At 39.5% G+C, this 23,080-nt stretch overlaps 1 protein-coding gene across 1 annotated transcript in view; it reads right to left on the bottom strand.

The window, feature by feature from the left end:
* The window catches only part of pde11a (phosphodiesterase 11a), a 54,573-nt gene that overhangs the window by 10,703 nt on the left and 20,790 nt on the right, over positions 1 to 23,080 (bottom strand). Inside the window, exons 8-14 of the mRNA XM_086266021.1 lie at positions 13,862 to 13,929; positions 13,679 to 13,771; positions 12,797 to 12,847; positions 9,601 to 9,747; positions 9,362 to 9,469; positions 4,884 to 4,993; positions 3,295 to 3,385 (exon numbers count right to left, since the gene is read on the bottom strand). Coding sequence (XP_086122147.1) covers positions 3,295 to 3,385; positions 4,884 to 4,993; positions 9,362 to 9,469; positions 9,601 to 9,747; positions 12,797 to 12,847; positions 13,679 to 13,771; positions 13,862 to 13,929 — 668 coding nt within the window. The remainder of the gene's footprint in view (positions 1 to 3,294; positions 3,386 to 4,883; positions 4,994 to 9,361; positions 9,470 to 9,600; positions 9,748 to 12,796; positions 12,848 to 13,678; positions 13,772 to 13,861; positions 13,930 to 23,080) is intronic.

Genomic DNA, 23,080 nt, shown 5'->3' with positions numbered 1-23,080 from the left:
ACTGTGTATTTGAGTTTGACACCCCTGTTATAGAGAGATATCAAGTGTATCTCTCTATAACAGGGGTCAGCCCCATCAGCCCTTTGTGTCAGCACCACAAAGGGCTGATGGGAGAATTTTAAAAATCAGGGGGTGTTTGAAGGGAGTGTGCTTACTACACCTGGTATTCACCCCTGTTAGAACCATTAACACGCCTAAATATCTAACCAAATTGTCAGTTCATATGGAAATTAAAGCCATATAAAACTACACCACCATAAAACGTTTCTGTGTTATAGAGAGAAGAGAATGAGGGAATGTGCAGTCCTATGAAGTCTTCACAAATTTGACGTGTGAAAGAGTCATAAAAAGATCTTATTTGGACAATTAAGCCATAACAGTAGAACACATAGTTAGAATATAAGCGATCACATTATATCCACTCTCCTCTAACGGATGGTTTGCAATTAGCAGAGGTTTTTAAATGCTGATCGTCACCGTTTTCCCTTTCGCAACCTGAGCACTGAACTCTAAAAACTGTGCCAACATGCTTGTAATTCCTTTCATCAGCTCATGGGTTCCTATGAAATATTGAACTGCATAACATCAGTAACACAAAGGACATCTCTCATTCTGTCACAACTGGAGCAGATGAAGGAAGGAGGCGACTGAAATAGAATGACTAGCGGGATCTGAGAGATACAAAGGAAGCGAGTGACGTTTAAAAGTTTACAATTTTATTAATGGTTTGCGCGGGCTGGTGGATTGAATTTGAGCTCCAGCTTCGACTTGAATTAGCCCCGCTGTTCATTTATATGCTAATGAACTAAGGATAACAGTAGTTCAACCCCAGTATCAACACACACCATTATGATATTCCAAGCAAACATTTGTCAGCTTACTGTGTTGTCAGCACCACGATAATGAAGCCTGTGGAAACTACCGCTAAGCTTCGCCTCAGCTGCTCCCTCAAAACGCCTTCAATTACAACTTCACGGAATCCAGTCACCTGGTAAAATGTCTCTCTCAACCAATTACCACCGAATCAATCATCTCGGTAATTACATTGATTTGAGAGTAGCGTGAGCTATTTGTTTATTCGTTCACATGTAGCAGACAATCCACACCACTTGTCTGCCTCCAAGCACTGTGAGTACAAACTACCCCCCTCTCCCCAAACACACACACACACACACACACACACACACACACACACACACACACACACACACACACTGTTTTCTTTTATGAAAAATTTAGCATTTATTCATTTGGGATGCCAGAGAGTTGAAGAGCCACATTAGGTGCACAGGAGTTTGACAGCAGGGAAACACGTGACTTCTGCGCAGTCATGGTAAAACGTAGATACTAGTCGTGTTACTTTAAGAGCATCCATCCTAAAGTCTGTGCTGGTTGGCTGACACCCTTACAGAGCCATACAAATTTTAGGCAAGCTTTCTTCTCGTCTCTATCCGGTCATTGAGTCTGACGTCACTAGCCGTGTCTGGGCCTAAACTCCGCTGCAGGTCCATATATCAAACGACCACTATTGCATTACTGAGAGTTGAAAAACTGTCTAAAGTCTTTCATCTTTAATAAAATGATCAGCGTTCTGCTCTACCAGGTGTAACAATTGAGTTTAACATCCAGGCATCCATGAAAACGGAATTTATGACATTTAACCGAGTTAATAGTTAGCAGGAATTTAGCTCGCTAGCTTCTATCTAAATACAATATAGCATGTCCTGACTGCGGGGTTTTGTAAACAAATTAAAATGTACAGCTCTGTTATCACTTCCAACATAAATGAAGACAGAAAACTAAACAGCAGTGACGTTTGTAGGGTTACTGAAGTTTGGCTAGCTGGTATATAATGATGTGCTACGTGACCGCTAGCGACACAGCTATGTTAGCATAATATAAACAAGCTAACTTTTTTTTCACTCGATAAAAGTTAACTTGAGTGTTCTCGGTGGTCAGGAACAAATGTAATCGCATGGCAGGATGCTGCAAAAGGACCAAACTTCAGCCAGGAGAACAACTGAGGTGGTTCTTTTCTGCATTTCCCAGCACCACTGTCTTTTACAGATGGCTATAGATGCTCACTGTTGGACCTCTGCACTGACTTCCTCCTTATGTGCAGAAAATCTGGATTTGGATTCATCACTCCATAAAATCTATTACCACTGATTTTTCAGTCTAGTTCTTGTGTAATTTGTTATACATCAGTCTTTTCTCCCTCTTTCCCATTTAAGAAGAATCACTTCTTGACAAAAACCCTTCCACTGAGACCATTTCTGATGAGGCTCCAGTGAACAGTAGATGGATCATCTGACGGGCCAGTTTCCTCAAATATATTAGGGACACACCATACTGAGATACCACACCATACTGAGATTGGACAACATTTAAGCTGATAGCACTTCTAAAATACTATTTATTAATACCATTTTATCTGTGGCAGTTTTTCATAGATTTGAGTAAACAAAGGATTTATTTTTACGTCAGATACTAGTAACAAAGTGCTTAAACGATTTAAAATTGCTTCTCTGCTAATCTGTCCATTATTGGTCAACACAACACTGGTTCATCCCTTGTGTGAGATGACTTTTTAATGCTTAATCATTCATAGATCAGTGTTAAGTGGCTTCAAAACAAAAAACATTCCTCTAAAAATATTCAGGTACAAGAACTGAACTGAAAATGAGTGGAAAAAGCAGCCAATGACCAAAGAAAAACATGTCTGGAGAGCTACTGCTCAAGACCACTTTAAAAAAAATAAATGTCTCTATTTGGAAGTAAAATATAAAGAAATGAGGGGTGGCACAAGAATTTTACACAGTAGTGTTTTTACCAAAAAAAAGGTAATATCAGTCCTTTAAGGTCATAACTTTAACCTTCTATCACTCACTGTTCAACCTTCAGGATTAATAGGCATTGACATCTACTTCAGCAGGGAAACCATGAGTGTTACTAAAATTATTGCATTTAATTTTTGGACCTGGTGGTTCCAGGTTCCTGGTACTGTGCATGCTGCTGGCAGCTGGCATCAGTAATGAAATTAGTTTGACCATGTAAAATATCAGGGCAGTGAAAAAGATCTGCAGTGCAGATATTAACAGACTTTCAATATAATGAAAAGTAGCACAAATGTGAACATGCAATGCACTGAAATACAAGAGTGCTGCAAAAAATGTCTTTGTGAAGAGATTCTGAATGTTGGGTCTTTCTGAATGCTTTCTGTTTTGTCTGAGGTAGGCATTAGCAAACCGTTTATGGTAACTGCATTGCAGCAGATATAAGAACATAGCCCACCTCGCTCTGCAGGATCATGACAGCATGGTTGAAGTGGTGGTGCTCCAGTGTAGCAGAGGTCCCATAAAGCAGAGCGAGAGCTGAGCCCGTCCTGCCAAACACACACACACGCGCACGCATATTGGGATCAAAAACGAGGGATAACATAATCAGGATTCAACACATGCAGAGAAACTGATTGAGTTTGGTATGATTTCCTCACCAACCTGTCACCAGGTGTTGCAGTACAGAAAACAGCTTGAGAGTCATATCCTAAACTACAGCAAAGACGGAGAGGTTTCACACTGAATAAGATCGTCGTTTAATTTAGCTTCTAAAAAGAATACTCAAGAGAAGTGACACAGCCACAAACGACGCATGCGAGCTGGATTTAAAATGCAAAAATATCCCACATTTTAGTGCCGTCTTTAAATGTTATTTATTACCCATGGTAAAAATCAGCATTTCTTATAATGAGGGTTTTACAAATGTGAATTAGTCTGGATTAATAGGTTGAGGTGTACATGCAATTGCAGCAGATCTGTTGGCTGCTCATCCATGATGTGTGTCCTGTTCCACCACATCCCAAAAGTGTTGTTGGATTGAGATCTGGTGACTCTAAGGGCCATTTAAGCACAATGAACTCACTGCTCTGTTCAAGAAACCAGTTTGAGATGATGTGACGAGAAGATGGGTACAGTGTGGTCATAAGGGGATGAGCATGGTTAACAACAATGCTCAGGTAGGCTGCAGACTTTAAACAATGCCAAAGTCAGTCCAAAAAATATAATTAAGGAAGCAGTACACCACCAGGAGTTTGAACTGCTGCAAGGCAGGTTGAATCCACATCGTCGTGTTGTCTGGCCAGCCTCCTCATCAACAAGACATTTTAACCCAACTTAAGAGTTTCTCTTTTTCAGATCATTATATCACTTTTCTTTCCCATTCTGATGCTCACTTTGACCTTGAGCAGATTTCCTTGTCTACATTGTCTAAATGTACTGGGTTGCTGCCAAGTGATGACATTTGCATTATCAAGCAGCTGAACAGGTGTTGGGCTGCTAAAACCAACACTACTGTGCCCAGCTTGAAAACACTGGGTGCATTCTGAAAGTCAAAATACAATAAAGGAACCCTTAAACTGTTGAGCAGCTGAAATCCTACATGAAACAAGAATAGCGAAAGAAATCTAACTTTCGAAGCAATCTCCTCAGCTGCTGTACATTTACCGTGTTATTGAAATAAAAACTGCAACAGCACTGTGATAAATGCCCATTCTTTATATAAACATGTTGCCAGAACAACATTTCTCATATCATTTTCTGATATATTTTCGATCATGTTCCAACATTTTTGAAAATCAGCTTGCACTATAACAATCTTGATGGAAGCAGAAAATATTTATATTCAGTAATTTATTAGCTTTTTTTAATGCACCCAGAGTCAGCAATGTTTACAGTTTCTTCGTTAAGGAGACTCTTATATAAGCCTTAAACAACTTCCGACTTGACTCTTGCTGATCTGAGCTGCACTACTGCAGACTGCTGCAGATGGGAACAGCAGTGTGTAGATTGTAGTATGTTCATATGTGTGTGTGTGTGTTTCCTTACTTTGCTTGAAAAGCGTTGTTGGTGCCCCTGTGGTCCAAGTCATGGCACACACATCCGACAATAAGGGCTAAGATCTCCACGTCTGTCAGAGTCTCCTGGAAACCTGCTGTCTGATTGGCACAGAGAACAGGAGGCAAATAAGAAATCACACACACACACAGAGACACACACACACACATTCCATGTGCTCCAGAGCTGCATCTATTACTCTATAATTTTATGAAGCTGTAAGCAGTACATTGAATAAAATGAAAAAAAAAACCCACTAAAACAGCAGCATCATCCAAAACTATATCCCTCTAAAAATGAGGGGACTGCAGTAACACAGCCAAACAGTGAGATTTATGGCTTGGATGAATGGATTCTGGAGGCCATGTGCTGAGTGAGTCACTATAGGTCATTGTCGGGATAGCGGCAAAGATAGCAAGGCCCTCAGCCTGCTCATTAAAGCACATGGGAGAAGAGCTGAGGGGTCCACAGGAGCTTACACACTGCTATTTCTTTCCCCTCTGCCAATAATCAATTCAGATGGGATGCCACACATTAATGCTGCACTTGATTAAGTGAACTACACTGTGGTGTTTTATACGAGTTTGTGTGCATGTCTGTATGCATGTGTAATTGTGTGAGAGTGTGCGTTACCCCAAGGACCTGATAAATTAAAAGGCCTGCTGGAAAAGCAGAAGTAATTCTCTTGGGGTCTCAATTCAAGCAAACACAGAACTGGCTGTTTGTACAGTTAATAATATAGTGAGTCATCATTTAAATCTCTGTGAGTTCAACGTAGATCAAACTGAAATGTAGTATTACATAAAATAATACGATTTTAACAATCTTAACATTGATCATAGGGTCATTCATCAGCTGCCTAGTTGCAAGCTGGCTAGTTATTTCCATTCATATTCATGCCAGTGTGCAGCAAAGCTATTGCAACCTTATCTTTTAATGTCTCTCATTTATATGCTACGTTAACTTGATTTTCTGTACATCCAGCAACATCCAGGTCCGTCATTTAAATATACTTACTATCCTATCATATGTCAATCACCGGTATCCTGCGCTCCTATTGGTAGTCCTTTGGATCGTTTTCCTCAAAGTTTAAAAAAGTTTAACTCAGAATCCACCCCTTTCACATCGCCAGTGATTTTTCATCCATGGTTGGCTAAAGGCACTAAATGCCACTGACTTTCTATGGCCTCTGGTCGCCATGATTATGGTGGTGATAAAAAACTGTCCAACTTTGCTGCAGACATGTTCACAGCTTGGTCTGAAAAATCTTTAATTTCTTCACTAATGTAAACTGCAGAGAGGGATTTTTTTTTCACCAATTTTATTTGCATTAAAGTTTAAAGTTGTGAATTACTGGGTTTCTTTGCCAACACCAGCACCTGTAGCCTGCTTTGAGGCTTTTTAGTGTGCTTCTAGACCTAGAATTTATGGTGTTGGTACCTTTTGCAGCATTTCCAAGAAGATAATGGGGAAAATAAAGTAGCTTGCTATATGGTTAACTCTATTCACTGATTGTGCAAGACATTTGTGCACCAGATTTGGGAAGTGAAGTTCATTGAAAATGACAGCGACTTCACGTGACATCAGATGAAATAACCACTGGTTCAATTCAATCCTTTTATTGTGCCTACTGGGAAGCTCGGTTTACAGACAAACTGTCAAAACTTATCCACCAAAAAGAAGGATAAGAAAAATGGTACAAAAAAAACAACAAAAAAAACTCAATTTGGTCCAACGAAGTGGACGCAATCAGACTTAAACTTTAAGCTGTGGGACTGAATCATGTGACAACAAAGAAAGGGTACAAAAGGGTGGTAGCAGGTTACCTAGGCAACCAGAGCAACTCAAATGTCCACTAGCAGTCAACCATCAGCACCAAAGTGACAAGTGGCAAAATCGCTTTCCCCTTTAGCACTAATCAGCAAAACAAACCAAACTGGCATTAGCTGATAAGTTAGCACTCACAGTCTTGTCTTGAGATAAGTCAATTTTGACACCAAGAAAACAGGATAGTACAATTTTTTCAGCTTCCCACGTAGAGTCTATGCTATACTATGCTAACACCACAGAAACCAAAGAATTCTCACACTCCTCCAACATGATTTTGCTTGGTACTAGCTAGCTACACACTGTGGCACTACCTGAGCAGTGACTGTCCTCTCTTTTTTGCATATTGGTGGTTGTCAAAATCATTAAGGTACAATATCACTACCTACCACTTTGGAGTGTCAGCCATTATCATATCTGTGCTGGTTTTTGCTGGTGTTAATAATATTAAATGTAGTAAAAAGCAGCGTGGTTTTTGCTGCAGCGCTTTTTGAAATTCTTCATTCTGTATTTTTTCGTGGCCCAAATAAAATTCCATCACGGATACAAACTTTGGTACGTTGCGTAGGGGAGACCGGGGATAGTTGTAACGTGGGTCAGTTGTAACACTTCCAATTTCTCCAATCAGGGCTAAGTTTCAAATGATGTGACTCATCCTGTGCATGCCCAACTCAGTTCTGCTATCACATGTGAAAAATCAGCACATTTCGTCAAACACAGACAATTTAACATGAAAAAAAGTAATTTGTATGCCAAAAAGTAAGTTTTTCTACTTTATTTCAATTTGTAATAGCATTATCTGCTTTGCAGTTAAACTCATCAAACTTAAATTATGTTATTTGTATGTCTATGGGGATATATTCTGTGTGGGTCTTTAGTGCTAATGTTTTAGCCGTTGCCTGTAATGTTAGCTAGTTCATGGCTATAGGAGTCTGGGTCAGTTGTAACAGCAACAGTCTGGGTTAGTTGTAACAATAATGCAGATGTTACAACTTACCACACTATTACTTTAACTTATATTAAACAAGTTGGGGCAACGACATCAGCAGAGAGAGGTTCACTGGTCGCATTTGTATATGCGGTTAATGCCATTGGCAACACAATTCCTCCACTGTTTGTGTTCCCACACATACATTATGCAGACCACTGTGTCAGAGATGGACCAGTAGGAAGTACTGGTAGTGAAATAAATCAGGATGGGTGCAAGAAACAGATTTCCTCATCTTTCTGAAGCACTTTGCAAACCACACCAAGGTAAGCCATGATAAAAAGTAATGGAATTGCGATGCTGGTGAACAACTACATTTTTCCAGCTCCATTGTTATGTTCAAAATTGGTGCAAGAGTTGTAGGTTATAATGCCCACTGAGCCAATGAGGCCAAACTCAAGGAAGACCAACCAAAATGAATGAAATATTCAGTTGCAGAAATTTCCATAATTTGTCTTTTTTGGGGGGTTGGAATATGTTCAAAAGCTAGATTTCTGCATTCTGTCACACACACACACACAGCTACATAAATGGATGTAAGTGCATTCATGTGTTGAATAAACAAAGATTACATGTTAATATTTTGTTAGTACCCTTATTTCATTGTGTTACATTTCACCCCAGGATATGTTACAACTAACCCAGACTATGGGGTTAATTGTAACATTTCACTCTTCGTGTTTGAGGCCATACCATGCATGGGTAATTGTGCTGCAGAGAAAATAGCTGCACTATTTAATAGCAGAGACATGTAAATACTTTGCATTACATTTTGAATCCACTACCTTAAAAGAGCTCCAATTTACAGACAGAAATGTGAAAAATGTTACTACTATCCCCGGTCTCCCCTACAGGTGATGTATGTTGAACATCATAGGTGAAAAAAAACCCGCAAATGTAGAATGTAACATCATATTTGCAGGTGGATTGTCAAATAAAGACTATTTGTAGGAAATTTTTAAAAAATGACATCTGTAAAAATGGGGTTTTTTGTCTTCTAAATTTATTGTCATGGTCAGCTGTGCTACTGACAGTGAAGGATTAGAGGAGGACCCAAATGCAGATGTGCAGAGGCAGACTGCATTAACTGAAAGTGAGCTGTTTAATGACTGTTTATATTCAAACAAAAAACCAAAACATAAGGTCCAGAAGAGGAAATTCTAAATTATAAAACTACAGGAACATAAAAGCTTGAATAAGCAGTAAGACAAGAGGAACAAACACTCAAACTAAGGACAAAAGGAGACAGCGATTATATGTACACAGAAGTGCAATCGGGGAAGTGGAGACAGCTGGAGAGAGTGAGAAAGCTGAAGTCAATCATAGAGAAGAAGACGAGGAAAGTAAAGCTAAAAGCAAAGTGGAACGAACAACTAACTCTAAGATAGCGAAAACATATGGATATGCAACATAGGATGCATACAAACATATATGTAGATATACACTACGATCATTATAGCAAACAAATTATTTAATTAAGTTTTCCAGTTATCAATAGCAGTTTATATGGCAACAGCCCTCATATCGTCACTGCTGGTCAGATCAACTTTCTCAAAGCTTTTCTATTCTTATCTCTAACTGTATGTTGAAATGCAATGCCTTGATCTAACTGTGTTTAGAACAGAAAGTGATCAAAAATGAGCATGACCATTACCGTCAGCATGGCAAACATGCACTGGCAAACGTTGAATGCGTGTCTCCAGTTGTGATAGAGAACCATTCTGTAGTTTTTTCTGACAGTCAGCAGCCATCTGCACAGCGTCTGCAGGGTAAGACAGGTGGCGAGATGAGCACATGGGTCAGCGGTCCTCGTGCAGTTCCAAAACTGTTCGGGGCAATCTCAATCAAGTATTAAAGCAAAGAAATTAAGACAGGGAAACTCAGTGTCCTCACCTCATAGTCAATCTTAAATTTCTGCACCATTCCCAGTTCCATAAACATTCTCAAAGCTGCCGTTATCATGGCGTCAACATCCAGAGAGAAATCATCAAAGGAGAGCTTGTCGATGCCCAGCTCGCAGACTAGGGGGATGTTAGCAGCCTGTTTCGCCATGGCAGGAGGAAACATACAAGAAGAACAAGAGCAGAAATGAAGATGAAGAGGTCAGAGGATGTTGTGCGATTTTCAGATGTTATACGGAAATATAAAAACATGCTAATTAAGACCCGAAGCTTCATTTGGAGGGGTTTAAGATTAATGAGGGGGATCTACTGGAGAATTTCATTGTTGTTTACTTTCAGAGCTCACTGACAATTGTGGCAACAATAATCAGCAGCAGCTTTTTTTCTGTGGTATTCAAACAAAAATATAGGATTCCAATTAAGCATTTTCATATTGAAGCACATCTTCTATCTTTAATCGGTTCTAATGAGCACAACGTCTATCTGATCAGGAGATGCTCTTCCTGACTTGAGTCAGCATTTATAATTGAAGGATTTTGAGCTTTGCAGTCAAATATATCTTAGCAGAGTTAAAGTTTCTGTAAAGCTGTGTTTCTCTTTCCTCTCTATCTTCTGTAAAGCTGTGTTTCTCTTTCCTCTCTATCTGTCTTCTCTAACAACCACCATTGTTTCCTGCGCAAACATTTGCCTTTCTGGCCAGCAGGTATTCTTTAGATCTTAATTCATAGCCCCGGGGTTATGAAATGTCAGCCAGATTTGTTTGCCACTGCCTTTTTCACACCAGTGGAATCCCAGGCAAGCGTGCTCAACAAGGCTACTTATGTAGTGCAGAAAGTGGAGGGAAAGGCAGAAGCAGAGAGCAGTGCTGCATGAGGGGGCTGAAAGATCACACAGGCACACTAGAGAGCAGGGATCCTACTATGCAATAATGGCCACAGGGGAAAATCCTAAACATGAAAGTGCAGGAAAATAGGTCATATCTATTTTTCAGAAATGTCCTGCCAATTAAAAATGTAGTCATTTTCCATATTTTCATCTTTATCAATAATGCATTGTGAATGAATGCTTATTGATTGAAGTAATCCATTCCAAATGCTACAATTAGTTTAAATTCGCAGGGGACTTCTCAGCTCCTATTTATGCTTGTGCGCTGCTGCAGTTCTTTTGAAGCTGAAGTCTGCCAATAATTTCTCTCTTTTGCCATAGATTTTTTTTCCCTTCTCATTAAAGTTAATAAGAAATTGTTATTTAATTAGAAAAATATATATCTTAGTTAAAGCACCTACGAGGAAACCAAATACATTGTGAGTATCTTAACTTTCTGTGAAAAAACTTTCATTTTATGTATCAGTAAAAGTTTATCTTAGATCAAACTTTTGTGAAATCGGGTTGCAGCAGAATCCTAATACACCTTTAATGTTGGTGTTTTATTTCATATGTCTTAATTAATTATTGATTCTTATTATTGTCTTATTATTATTATTAATTAAGGACAGCATTTAGAAGAACAAAACATTAGATCATGGTAATTATCTGCACCAATACAGACATCAAGAAGCCTCCCTTAAGACCTTTTCTCTTGTCTTACTTCTTGTCTTTGCTTTTGTGATTGTTTGCTTCGGCCTCAATAGTTTCCTCCAATGTCCACTAAACAGTGACTCCAAAAGTTAACCAATCTCTACAAACTCCAAATTTAAAATGACCCACTTTGGTCTTTTTTGGATAATCGGATGCCAATATGATCGATCGTTTGTGGATGCTAGCCGTCAGGTTCGTGATGTACAAAGTTTATATACCTATATACACTCACCTGCACATAATTACATTAAAAACAAATAAGCAGCAACATAACAATAACAACAACCACAGGACAAGAGGGGAGAAACCGTAAATAGGAGATTAGTGGGCAGGAAAGGCCAGAGTAAAGGTGGTTTGTGAGCTTAGATTTAAAAGCAGAGATGCAGGACTTTTTTATGTGAAACTGATTCTAGAACTGTGGAGCAGTGACTACAAAGGTTCTGTCACCCTCTTTTGTTTGAGACATGACCTTGGGTCATATGACAGATCTTTGCCAATGGACCTGAGAGACCTGGGAGCTGATAGAAAACGAATGAGATTGGTGATATAAACTGGGATCTACCCATTAAAAGCCTTAAAAACAACCAGCAAAATCTTAAACTGGATTCTAAAATTGACAGAAAGCTTATGCAGCAAGGCCAGGACTGGAGGGATGTGCTCATATTTCTTACTACCAGTCAGCAGTCTTGCTGCTGATTTCTGCACCATCTGCAGACGTAGGTATGGGAAGATTAATCCAGACGTGAAGTAATAAAGGTACACATAATTTTTTTTTCCTGATCATAAGAATGATAATCTTAGTTTTGTCACTGTTTAACAGCTTTAGCAGTTGTTAATCAGCCAACCTTGTTTGTCTCCAAGACAGTCAAGTAGATGCTATAGGGAATCCTGATATTTTACTGGAAGATATAGCTGTAAATCATCAGTATAGAAATGAAAGGCAATGTTATATCGCTTAATATTATTATTAAATGGAAAAAAGTGCAAAGACCCCCGAGGGACCCCACAAGAAACAGGGGCAGAGAATAAGAAAAACTGACACCTTAAGAGAAGAACTGAACCAGCTGTAACCTTAATGCCAACCCATTGTTAAATGCAAGCCAAAAGAATGTGAGTAACAGATCAGTGCTCACTGTCGACAAAGCCATTTCAAGTGCTGTGAACAGCTTCAACGTCTAGCCCCCAATAACTAAGTTGCCAGCTACCATCTTTTTAAAAATGAGGCTTCAAAACAGGATTTTAGTAGCTTTTAGGGGGTTTAGTCCATTTTTTATTTAGAGTCTATGGAAGTTACCTCATTAAAAGAATACCCCACAAGGTGGTGCTTTCTTCCAATACCTTATAGGTTTTTGATCAGGTTTATTTAGCCAAACTAAATGCTCAGTTTGTAGCTGCAAGTAATGAGTAGGATATGGCACAGCATGCTAACTTCTCTTGTGCAGTGGCCAATTTGCACCAGTGCCTCCTTTTTTGTGTTTTTCCAAAAACACAAAAAAATATATATTACAAAATACTTAAAATAAAAATATAAAAACTTGATTGTGCCACATCCGCAAATCCTGAAAGAAAAACAAAAGTTTCTACTGTGAACAACAGTGAACATCTATTACCTTGAATTTGTCAACTTCAGTCTTGGAGCAAGTGGCATGGTACGACAGAACCTGCAAAATGATGGCACAGTGTCACTCAGTGTACTTTTCAAACCCTTACCAGTAAGGCTCTACAAGACGCCCAGCTGTTGCTGCAGCTGAAAATACTGCCCGTTTGTACGTTTTAGTGGATCATCCAGATGATGACGGTAACACATCTGGAACAGCTTACAAGAGCTGCAATGTCAGCGCTGATTCCATCGCTCATTCCCTGAGAGAAATACTTTGCACAGGCCTGCAGTTGCTTATTTGATCATGTTTATTCAGTGCTACCAGACGCAGTGCATCAACATATTAGTTCACCCAGTGTCTCAATTCTGTTCTCTACTTGTCCTATTTGGAAACAGCAGTGCTAACTACCATAATGCACCTGAAAGCTCCCTATTGTAATCTAAGGACATGCTGTAAAGGCTGAATAGTGCTGAATGGCTTCATACCGCAGGGCAGATGAGGGATTGCTTTTCACTGCCTCTCATTAATTTTCAATAAAACCTTTGTGAGAAGGTTATCTACAAAGAGAGATCAGCACTTTTTTTTTAATGCGTACATTCTTCTGGAAATATGAGACAAAAAAGAGAAGCCAAGTACAAAAGACCACTGAGAGAGAATAAGTAGGAAGGGAGTTTACATTTTCCATGTAGCAGCTGTTGTTTGCTGTGACTTCTGGTTAAATGTGTTACCCCTGAGCATATGTTGATCGGAACGCAAAGTAAAGATGCCGTTATAGTGAATGAAACAGAAAAATAAATACAGTAGGACTCACAAGCACAAATAAACACGTCAAGCAGTTTGCTTAGCAGTGTTTTTACAAATATAAGTGGATACACAAAAACGCGCTCTTACATCCAAAGCCACCGACTGCTTGGCCCAAGACTTTTTCACCTGGTCGTACATGATGGTGTTGTTGATGCCCAGTCCACAAAAGATCACAAATGCCTAAAAGGATAAAACAGAGAAACTCCCATGGTTTCCAAAATGTTTAGAGAATTGCTAATGCTGAAAAAAATACACAAGCAATTGTAATACCTCAAAAAGACGCTGGTCTGCATCATCGAAGGGTTTCCCATCGAGCCTGTTCAGCACTTGGGCAACACCTGTTACACAAAATAAGTTTACCCATACCAACAGCATAGCAGTAATGCTTTAAGGTTGATACTGGCAGACTAGTATCAGGATCAATATTATGAATTATTAAAGAAAATTAAGGGAAGAGGCAACAATAGTGCACATAAATGTGGTTAAGAAACAAAAGTCTGCAGTGCAGCTATCTCCTGTGTTAAACATTTGGAAATCAGTGAAAACAGAAGAATAAAATGATTGTTTAATAGTGCTGAAGCTGCAAAATAGATAATGTTATCTTTGACCGAAAATCCAGTTATTCTCCACAACCCTGTAGTGGGGTTTAACAAAGCAGTCTTTCCTTTTTAGACCGCTTCTCTCATTGTCTAATCAAAACAGAAAGAACTCCGGTAATAAAGGAGAACATCCAATTAATACAGCAACTCTTATTTCCACATCATTACAATTTTTATTTATCTGCAGGAGGTGAAAGAAGCCTGTCAATGGGATTATGTGTTCATTTCAACGAATAGTGTGAAAAGAATTTACAATGCAACTATGATCAATTTTCATTTTGGTGCCATTAATTTTTAATGCATGGCAAACATTCTCTAAAATCTAATTTTGCTCCTTCTGTATTGAGCTTGTAATTTGTGATGAGTTGCAGCATAGACAAGCTAATTGGTTTAACGAGGCTATATTCCTAGTGCCACAAGTGTTTCATTTAAAAAAAACACACACACACTATCACATTGATCACAGCACTAATACGGGTTTTTACGCAAACGACTTATGGTCTTGTGTGACTGTACCGTACAATTTATTCACTGCTCTGGTGGTGTCAAATTTTGCTTAGAGCTTCACAAAGCATTGGGCCAGACCTGAGCTGCAACCAGCTCAGCACTACATTAATCCAGGAGGAATTACAGTGTATCAAAGAACTAACCTAAACTCAAAGTCATCTTCATCCAGTAACTGGCAATGTTACATTCTGTGAAGCAGCAACCAGAGCACTGTTAACCTATCCCTCTAAGAAAGCACATTTTAAGTCAAAGCTCCACTTGATTGGCTTAGAACAGCAATTATAATGCCAGTTTTTTATATACATTTACCTACAAGAAAGAGTTTCTGCTGGTCAAGAAGTTGAATGAATGAATATTTAAAGTTATCAAGAGTTGATATAGCCTTTATTCAAGAAACACACATCTGTAAGTCAGAAACTTTAAAACTTAAATGTTCCTGGGTAGGTAAAGTCTTTTCCAGTCCTGGAACTGGTAAAAGCAGGGGAGTGTCGGTTCTGATTCATAAAGCAGTTAGCTTTACTGAAACAAAAGTAATACCAGATAAGGAAGGTAGATTTATATTGGTTTATGGACAATTACTGGACACACCAATAATTTTATGTAATATCTATGCACCTAATGCGGACATACCCGCCTTTTTTCATAACCTGTCACAGTATCTTTTGGAATTAGAAGGTGCACAAATAGTGGTAGGAGGAGATTTTAATCAAATACTGGATCAAGACCTAGATAGATCACTTCCTAGGAGAGGCACAGAGAGTAAATCTGTAGTTGCCATAAGGCAGATGACCTCAGATTTGGGTCTGAATGATATTTGGCGGACAATGCATCCAGAAGGCGGGGAATATTCATTTTACTCTCCGCCTCATAATGTTTATACTAGAATCGACTACTTTCTTATTTCTGAAGCCTTAGTGAATAACTATAGATTCAAGTATTGGTAATATAGTAATTTCGGACCATGCGCCAATTTTTCTATGTCTTGGAAATATTTTACAGATTCCTCCAAGCCGCAGATGGCGTTTAAATGTGTCCTTAATTAAAGACTCTGGTTTTATTAAATTGATAAGAGATGAAATACAATTTTACAAACAGACAAATAATCGAGAGGACACTACATTGGCTACTTGGTGGGATGCTATGAAGGCATACTTAAGGGGGAGAATAATTTCTTACGCTTCCTTTAAAAAGAAGGCAGCTAACAAGAATATCATTACGTTAGAAGCCAAATTAAAGGCACTTGAGGCAGTACATTCCCATACAAAAGACAGAGTTACGTTGAATAAAATCGTTAAAGTTAAATATGAGTTGAATGTACTGTACAACAGAAAGGCAGAATACGCTTTATTTCGCATTAATCAAGCATATTGGGAAATGGGAGAAAAGCCGAGTCGTTTATTAGCATACCATCTTAAACAGAAAGACAGTATGAACCATATCCCAGGCATACGACAATCAGATGGGGTTATTTCAACTTCTATTAGACATATAAATGATGGATTCAGGGCCTTTTACAATAATCTTTATTCTACGCAAGGTAGTTTAGATGAACAGAAATTCGAAGCATTTTTTACTGATTTAAACCTGCCACAGCTTTCTACTACTGACCAGCAGATTATAGATGCTCCAATTACAGTGGAGGAGATTACCCGTGCAATTAACAGTATGCCACTTAATAAAGCTCCAGGATTAGATGGGTTACCATTGGATTTCTATAGAGCATTTGAAGATATGTTAAGTCCCCTGTTGCTCGATGTTTATAATGAGGCGTTCAAAGTAGGCTCATTACCTCAGTCAATGCACTCTGGACTTATAACATTTATTCTTAAAACTGGGAAAGACCCTTTAGACCCAAGTGGTTACCGCCCTATATCTTTGCTGAATTCTGACCAAAAAATCTTGGCAAAGGTCTTAGCGGGCCGATTAAAAGCAATAATGGCAAAAATAATTCATGCAGACCAATCTGGTTTTGTTCCAAACCGCTATGGTCCAGATAATATTAGGCGGTTGGTTAATTTGCTAAATTATGTATATGATTCAGTATATCCAACAGTGGCCCTATCGCTGGATGCTGCAAAAGCTTTTGATTGTGTTGAGTGGGATTATCTGTTTAAGACATTAGAAAAGTTCGGTTTTGGTGATAATTTTATTAGGTGGATAAAGATATTATATGATTCGCCTTCAGCGCGAGTATTGACGAATGGGCTCATATCAGACCTATTCCTTTTACAGAGATCCACAAGACAGGGTTGTCCCCTTAGCCCCGGTCTCTTTGTAATTGCTATAGAGCAGGGGTGCCCAATCCCGGTCCTCGAGAGCTACTATCCTGCAGCTTTTAGATGCATCCCTACTCCAACACAGCTGAATCAAATGGTTTGATCTCTTCAGCATGCCATCATGTTTGGCAAAGGCCTGATAACAAGCCATTCATTTGATTCAGGTGTGTGGGAACAAGGATGCATCTAAAAGCTGCAGGACGGTAGCTCTCGAGGACCGGGATTGGGCACCCCTGCTATAGAGCCTCTGGCACAAAAACTGAGAAATAATGTAAATATATTTGGAATTTCGATGGGTAATAGTCAACATAAGCTTCTATTATATGCAGATGATATGTTGTTACTTATGACCCAGCCTGGGAAGTCAATTCCAGCCCTATTAGAATGTATAGAAAGCTTTACGCTGCTTTCAGGGTATCGTGTCAACTGGGATAAATCAGAGGCAATGCCTATGTCAGGACACTGCCCCCATACTTTATTTAAACAGTGGGAGTTTCGGTGGTCCGTGAATGGTTTGAGGTATTTGGGGATACAAATTACCTCGGATTACACTAAGATGGTTCAAGCAAATATGGAGCCAATGATTGAAAGAATAAAAATGGAATTTGGTAGATGGTCCAGAGTGTGTCTCACAATATGGGGTAAAATTAGTTGTATTAAGATGATGACTGCACCCATGATCTTTTATATTTTATCTAATATTCCATTACACATTCCAGATAAGTATTTCAAAGATCTAGACTTTTTGATCCAGCAGTTTCTTTGGGGTAGTTCACCACATCGTTTAAGTATTAGGAAACTTCAAGCGAGTGTAAAACAAGGAGGTTTTTCATTGCCTAATTTCCAATGGTATTATTGGGTGATGAACGTGAAACAACTTAGAGCTTGGTTACCTACTGCACCAGTTAAACCCATCTGGTCCCATATAGAGACGGAAGTTAATGGCGGTATTTCTCCTTGGAGGGAGCTGTTTGATACCAGTCATAAAACTACCCATCCTATAATTGCAAACGCGAAGACATTGTGGTGTAAATTACATAGGGCAGGTCGCTGGGACTTTATTAAATCACCTTCGGCAACCTTATGGGGGAATAAAAGAATTTTAATTCGAGGGACATCGGTTGACTGGCTACAGTGGCGTAAAGCAGGCATCCTTAATGTATCAGATTTATTTGACTGTGGGACTAAATGTTTTTTAAGCTTTGATAAAATTGTGGAGTTATATAAGTTGAAGCGTAATCAATTCTGGAGATATGTCCAAATACATAGTTCATTATCGAAGTGGCTGGGAACCCCCTTGAGTTGTCCTGTGGGCAGCCCTGTGGAAGTCCTGCTCTCAAGATCACCCTTGGGTAAAGGCATTACCTCTAAGATTTATCACTTATTGCAAGAACGGTCAGCTGACCCTCTCCTTAAAGTTAAGGGCTACTGGGCCCAGGACATGGCATTGGACATATCTTCAGTTGAATGGGATTCATGTTTTCAAAGTGTTAATACTATGTATAAAGAAACAGGCAGTAGATTTATTCAATTTAAGATAATCCATAGGTGGCATCGAACACCGCAACAATTGTATAAATGGAACCTGGCCTCTACGGACGAATGTTGGAGATGTGATGGTCAAAATGCCTCGATTTTACATATCTTATGGAGCTGTTCGGCACTTCGAGATTGGTGGGAAAATATAATGGAGGTAATTTTCAGTGTTTTAAAATGGAGATTTGGTATCTCACCAAAACTGTCCATACTTGGTATAACCACAGAACTTTCTGATGGAGATTTTTCTAGTTATACAAAAAGATGGATTATTCTGGCTCTTACTACGGCCAAACGGGTCCTACTAAGACATTGGCGGAAAAAGAACCCCCCTCCCTATGAAGAGTGGCTAAAGACAACGGCTAAGTTGGCGTCTTATGAAAAAGTGACTTATGGTTTATTAGATAAATTGCATCAATATGATTGTATTAGGTCCCCCTTTACAAGCTGGCTTTCTGTAACTTGAAGAACAGAAGAGTAATGATAGAGTGGTGGTGTGGGGATTGGTGTGCGAAGAAAGAATCCGGTTGTTCAGTGATGACGCGACGAATCCTACTTCCGGGTCTAAAGTAGTCTGCGTTTAATATGGCTTTTGTGTTGTTAACATGTTTAATGTTATGTATTTCCTTCTATTTGATCTCAAAAAGCTCCTAAAACAGTCAGTGATCACTGTTGATCTCCCTCGGCTTTTATTACCGCTAATCATTTATTTAAGCTCAGTTTTTAAAACCTTAGGATGTAACTACAGCCCAGCCCATGCAGCAGTATATGAATGACTAGGGTTGCCAACCGTCCCTTAAAATACGGAATCGTCCCGTATTTCGAAACAAAAGTACACGTCCCGTATTGAGCTAATAAGGGACGCACTTTGTCCCGTAATACAGTGAGAATCAAAAGTAGTCTATAAATGTTTATGGAATTAACACTTTGTTTGAAAACATAATTCCCAGCCCCTCTCCTGCTTTGTGACCAATGAGCTGACAGCACACTTATGACAATTCGAGTATGACAATTCAGATTACCGCTCATCTCATTGGTCGAGGAAAGGTCGCTTGCGGAGAAAATACCGGAAGACAACAGATGACCACAACAAGAAGCATGGCCAACAGGGGAACAAACGCCGACTCTGCGGTGCAAGTCTCGGATGACAGTACACCTAAAGCTGGGCAAACACTGTGCGATTTTTTTCAGTCACGTTATTCAGCTCCTGCTCAAACTGCACGATTGACTCGCAGGGGTTAGAAGTTCGTATGTCACGATGTACTCTCACACTATACGGCCCGATGCTCTGATGCGACCTGAGTGCGCACACTGTGCCTCCATAACATGAAGGTTATAACAGAAAATCTGTCGCTCGCTCTCTCTGTCTTTCACTCACACAGACACACCACTACCATCAACTTTGCTAAATTGCTAATGAAAAACATTGATCAGGCAGCTGTGATTGAGCAGCAGTGTAAATCCAACTATTTTCACGGTTGTTGTGGTCGTGATAATTTTGTGATGCCACATCGAAAAGGCTCGGATGAGCTTTCCAAAGTTCTACAAGTTGTGCCTCCATCGCTTGTGTCCAGATCACACGCTGCACAGCCGTGCTGCTCCATCTTTTACACCAACGTTTACGTTTGCGCGTGAGCAGTGTGAGCGCCTGTGGTGACACCCTCACGAGCGATTGATGATCGGGAGCTGGTCGTGAGGTGTTAATCACTTCTCGTTACCCCACGTATACTACACGACGCACGATGAAGGCCAAAATCGGTCCGATCACTCAAAAATCGGCTCAAAATGGGCCAAAAATCGCACAGTGTGAGCCCAGCATTAGAGCAGCAATGTTTGTTCCCCTCAGAGAAAGGGAAGAATGGGAAAAGCAAAACACCTGGCTGGAAAACGTTAATATGGGCATGTGCAGTGAATATCAGCGCTATGTGGCCAGAAGTGTGATAATATAATTTATTTTGTGTAATAAACAACTGCAAGGATAGATGATTACAACAAATTGATGACTAATACATAAAAGTAATACATAGATGAATAATGATGATGAGTTAAGATGCGTAATCATGGGAACAAGCGGGTTTACAAACAGGAGCAGCTGATTAGCATTAGAAAAGCTGAAATAATACCTCAACTGAAGCCAATTGTACTAAATGCACTAAATGTGCACTGTTACAAGAATATTTTTCTTTCTATTGTTTTCTATTATTTTAAGTTAAGCAGGACAGAGTGCTTTTAAAGAAAGATTTACTTATATTCTCAAAAGTTAAGCATGACAGGCTTCTGTTTAAGAAAGAGACCTGGGGCCCGTTCTTCGTACGTCGCTCACTACATCCAAGATCAAATGACACATCCAAGACCAAACCATCGCGCTAACCGTGAGCTCGCTAATCCGGTTCCCCGAACACACCTGTTGTTGACGATTAGTACAGCTGGACGCAGTAATGTGACATCACTGGGTGTCGTAAAAGGGGCTACGCATCGATAGTAGAAACATTGATCGGCAACCCGCTGATTGGTCGGCGAAAATGTCGAAGGGGCGCGCTCGGTATTTTCCGGCAGCAGAGCAAGAACTCTTGATTGAGGGATTTCAGGAGTTTCAGAGTTTAATTAAAACGCAAGGGAACACTGCAAAGGCTGCAAAAGCAAGGAGAGAGGGCTGGCAGGAAGTTGCTGACAAATTAAACTCGTAAGTAATTCAATAATAACAATAATAATGGAGTGGGTTTATATAGCGCTTTTCAAGGCACCCAAAGCGCATGACAATACCACTATTCAGTCACTTTATTATTTATTCATAGATTTATTATATTACACTATATTATCCAATATTATATTACATTATATTATATTGTTATATTATATCCCCTTTCACATTAGAGCCACAACAGGACCCACTAGAACATGGGAACAAGTAAAAGTGGAATATAAGAATATTCTACAGAATGGTAATATTTATCACTTATATTGCTTTTCGTCTCTTGGAAAGAGACCCTGAAATAATTTATTTGTTTGTTCATAACAGCAACCAAGAAAAGGGCAGAGCAAAAAAAAAGACAGGTGGTGGTCCTGCACCCCCTCGTCAACAAGTTGGTTAAGTAAATAATATCCTCACGGGAATATCGATATCTCTCAATGAGCACACTGTCGCGCTGAGCTAAAGGATCCTGTCTGTCCCGCAATATACGCTGGATTCTGAGGACTCTCCTTATCAATCTTGCACCTTCCGCAATGGGTTTCTCGCGTAAACGGACAGGACATGGCTGCGACAGACTTCCCAAATCCACCTTCGCTTTTATAGCCGTGGTCTCTCATCTTGATTACACGAAGTGATTTGCAATTACTACTCTGAAATATGAATTACATCTGTAATAATCACATACATGTAATAGAATGTTAATAGTACATTTCCCTTTTTTAGGAAATGACCTGTATGTATCTGTGTGACATCAATAAAAGGATCAAGTGCTGCATTATCTTTAGTTACATTGATGTTATTTATTTATGGTGAAACAGTGGTGGAATATCGCTGTTGCTTTCGTATAAATGAAGCGGACATACCTGCGTGGCCGCGATCTAATCCTGTTTACATAAAGTAAACCTGCTCCCGAGCAGGTTTACGCTTACGGCTCTGTTGCTATGACAGCAAGTCCCGGATGAGTTTCGGGGAACCGAACGATCCAAGATCACGCGAAATCGTCAACAATCTAATCCAGCTAACTTACTTAGTGAGGTACGAAGAACAGGCCCCTGTTTTACTGTGTTAATGTTGTCATTTTGAGCTAAAAATAAATGGCTAAATGATCATTTGTTTCACATGTGTTCATATCACAAAGAATAGAATATGCATCTACTTAAATCAACTTCAAGTCAAATGGTTAAAAAAATAATTTCACACACAAAAAAAGAGCTAGAAAATTCACCACACTGGGACGGGTGAAGACAACTGGGTCGCCCGGCCCTGGCCACGAGGTGTCCCTTATTTATTTTTCAGGGAGTTGGCAACCCTATGAATGACTAACCTCGTATTGTGGATGGATTATCTCAGTTGTTCTCCTGGCTGAAGTTTGGTCCTTTTACAGCATCCTGCCATGCGATTACATTTGTTCCTGACCACCGAGAACACTCACGGTAACTTTTATCGAGTGGAAAAAAAGTTAGCTTGTTTATATTATGCTAACGTAGCTGTGTCGCTAGCGGTCACGCAGCACATCATTATATACCAGCTAGCCCAACTTCAGTAACCCTACAAACGTCACTGCTGTTTAGTTTTCTGTCTTCATTTATGCTGGAAGTGATAACAGAGCTGTACGTTTTAATTTGTTTCCAAAACCCCGCAGTCAGGACATGCTATATTGTATTTAGATAGAAGCTAGCGAGCTAACTCCCTGCTAACTTCTAACTCCGTTAAATGTCATAAATTCCGTTTTCATGGATGCCTGGATGTTAAACTCAATTGTTACACCTGAGCAGAACGCTGATCATTTTATTAAAGATGAAAGACTTTAGACAGTTTTTCAACTCTCAGTAATGCCATATGATCGTTTGATATATGGACCTGCAGCGGAGTTTAGGCC

Source organism: Aulonocara sp. 'chitande type north' Nkhata Bay, linkage group LG16, assembly GCF_057382095.1.
Source record: "Aulonocara sp. 'chitande type north' Nkhata Bay isolate Kocher_YH1m ecotype deep benthic linkage group LG16, A_spYH_male_GT1.1, whole genome shotgun sequence".
In the NCBI taxonomy this organism is placed as follows: Eukaryota; Metazoa; Chordata; class Actinopteri; order Cichliformes; family Cichlidae; genus Aulonocara; species Aulonocara sp. 'chitande type north' Nkhata Bay.
This window is presented reverse-complemented; position numbering and strand designations above follow the sequence as displayed.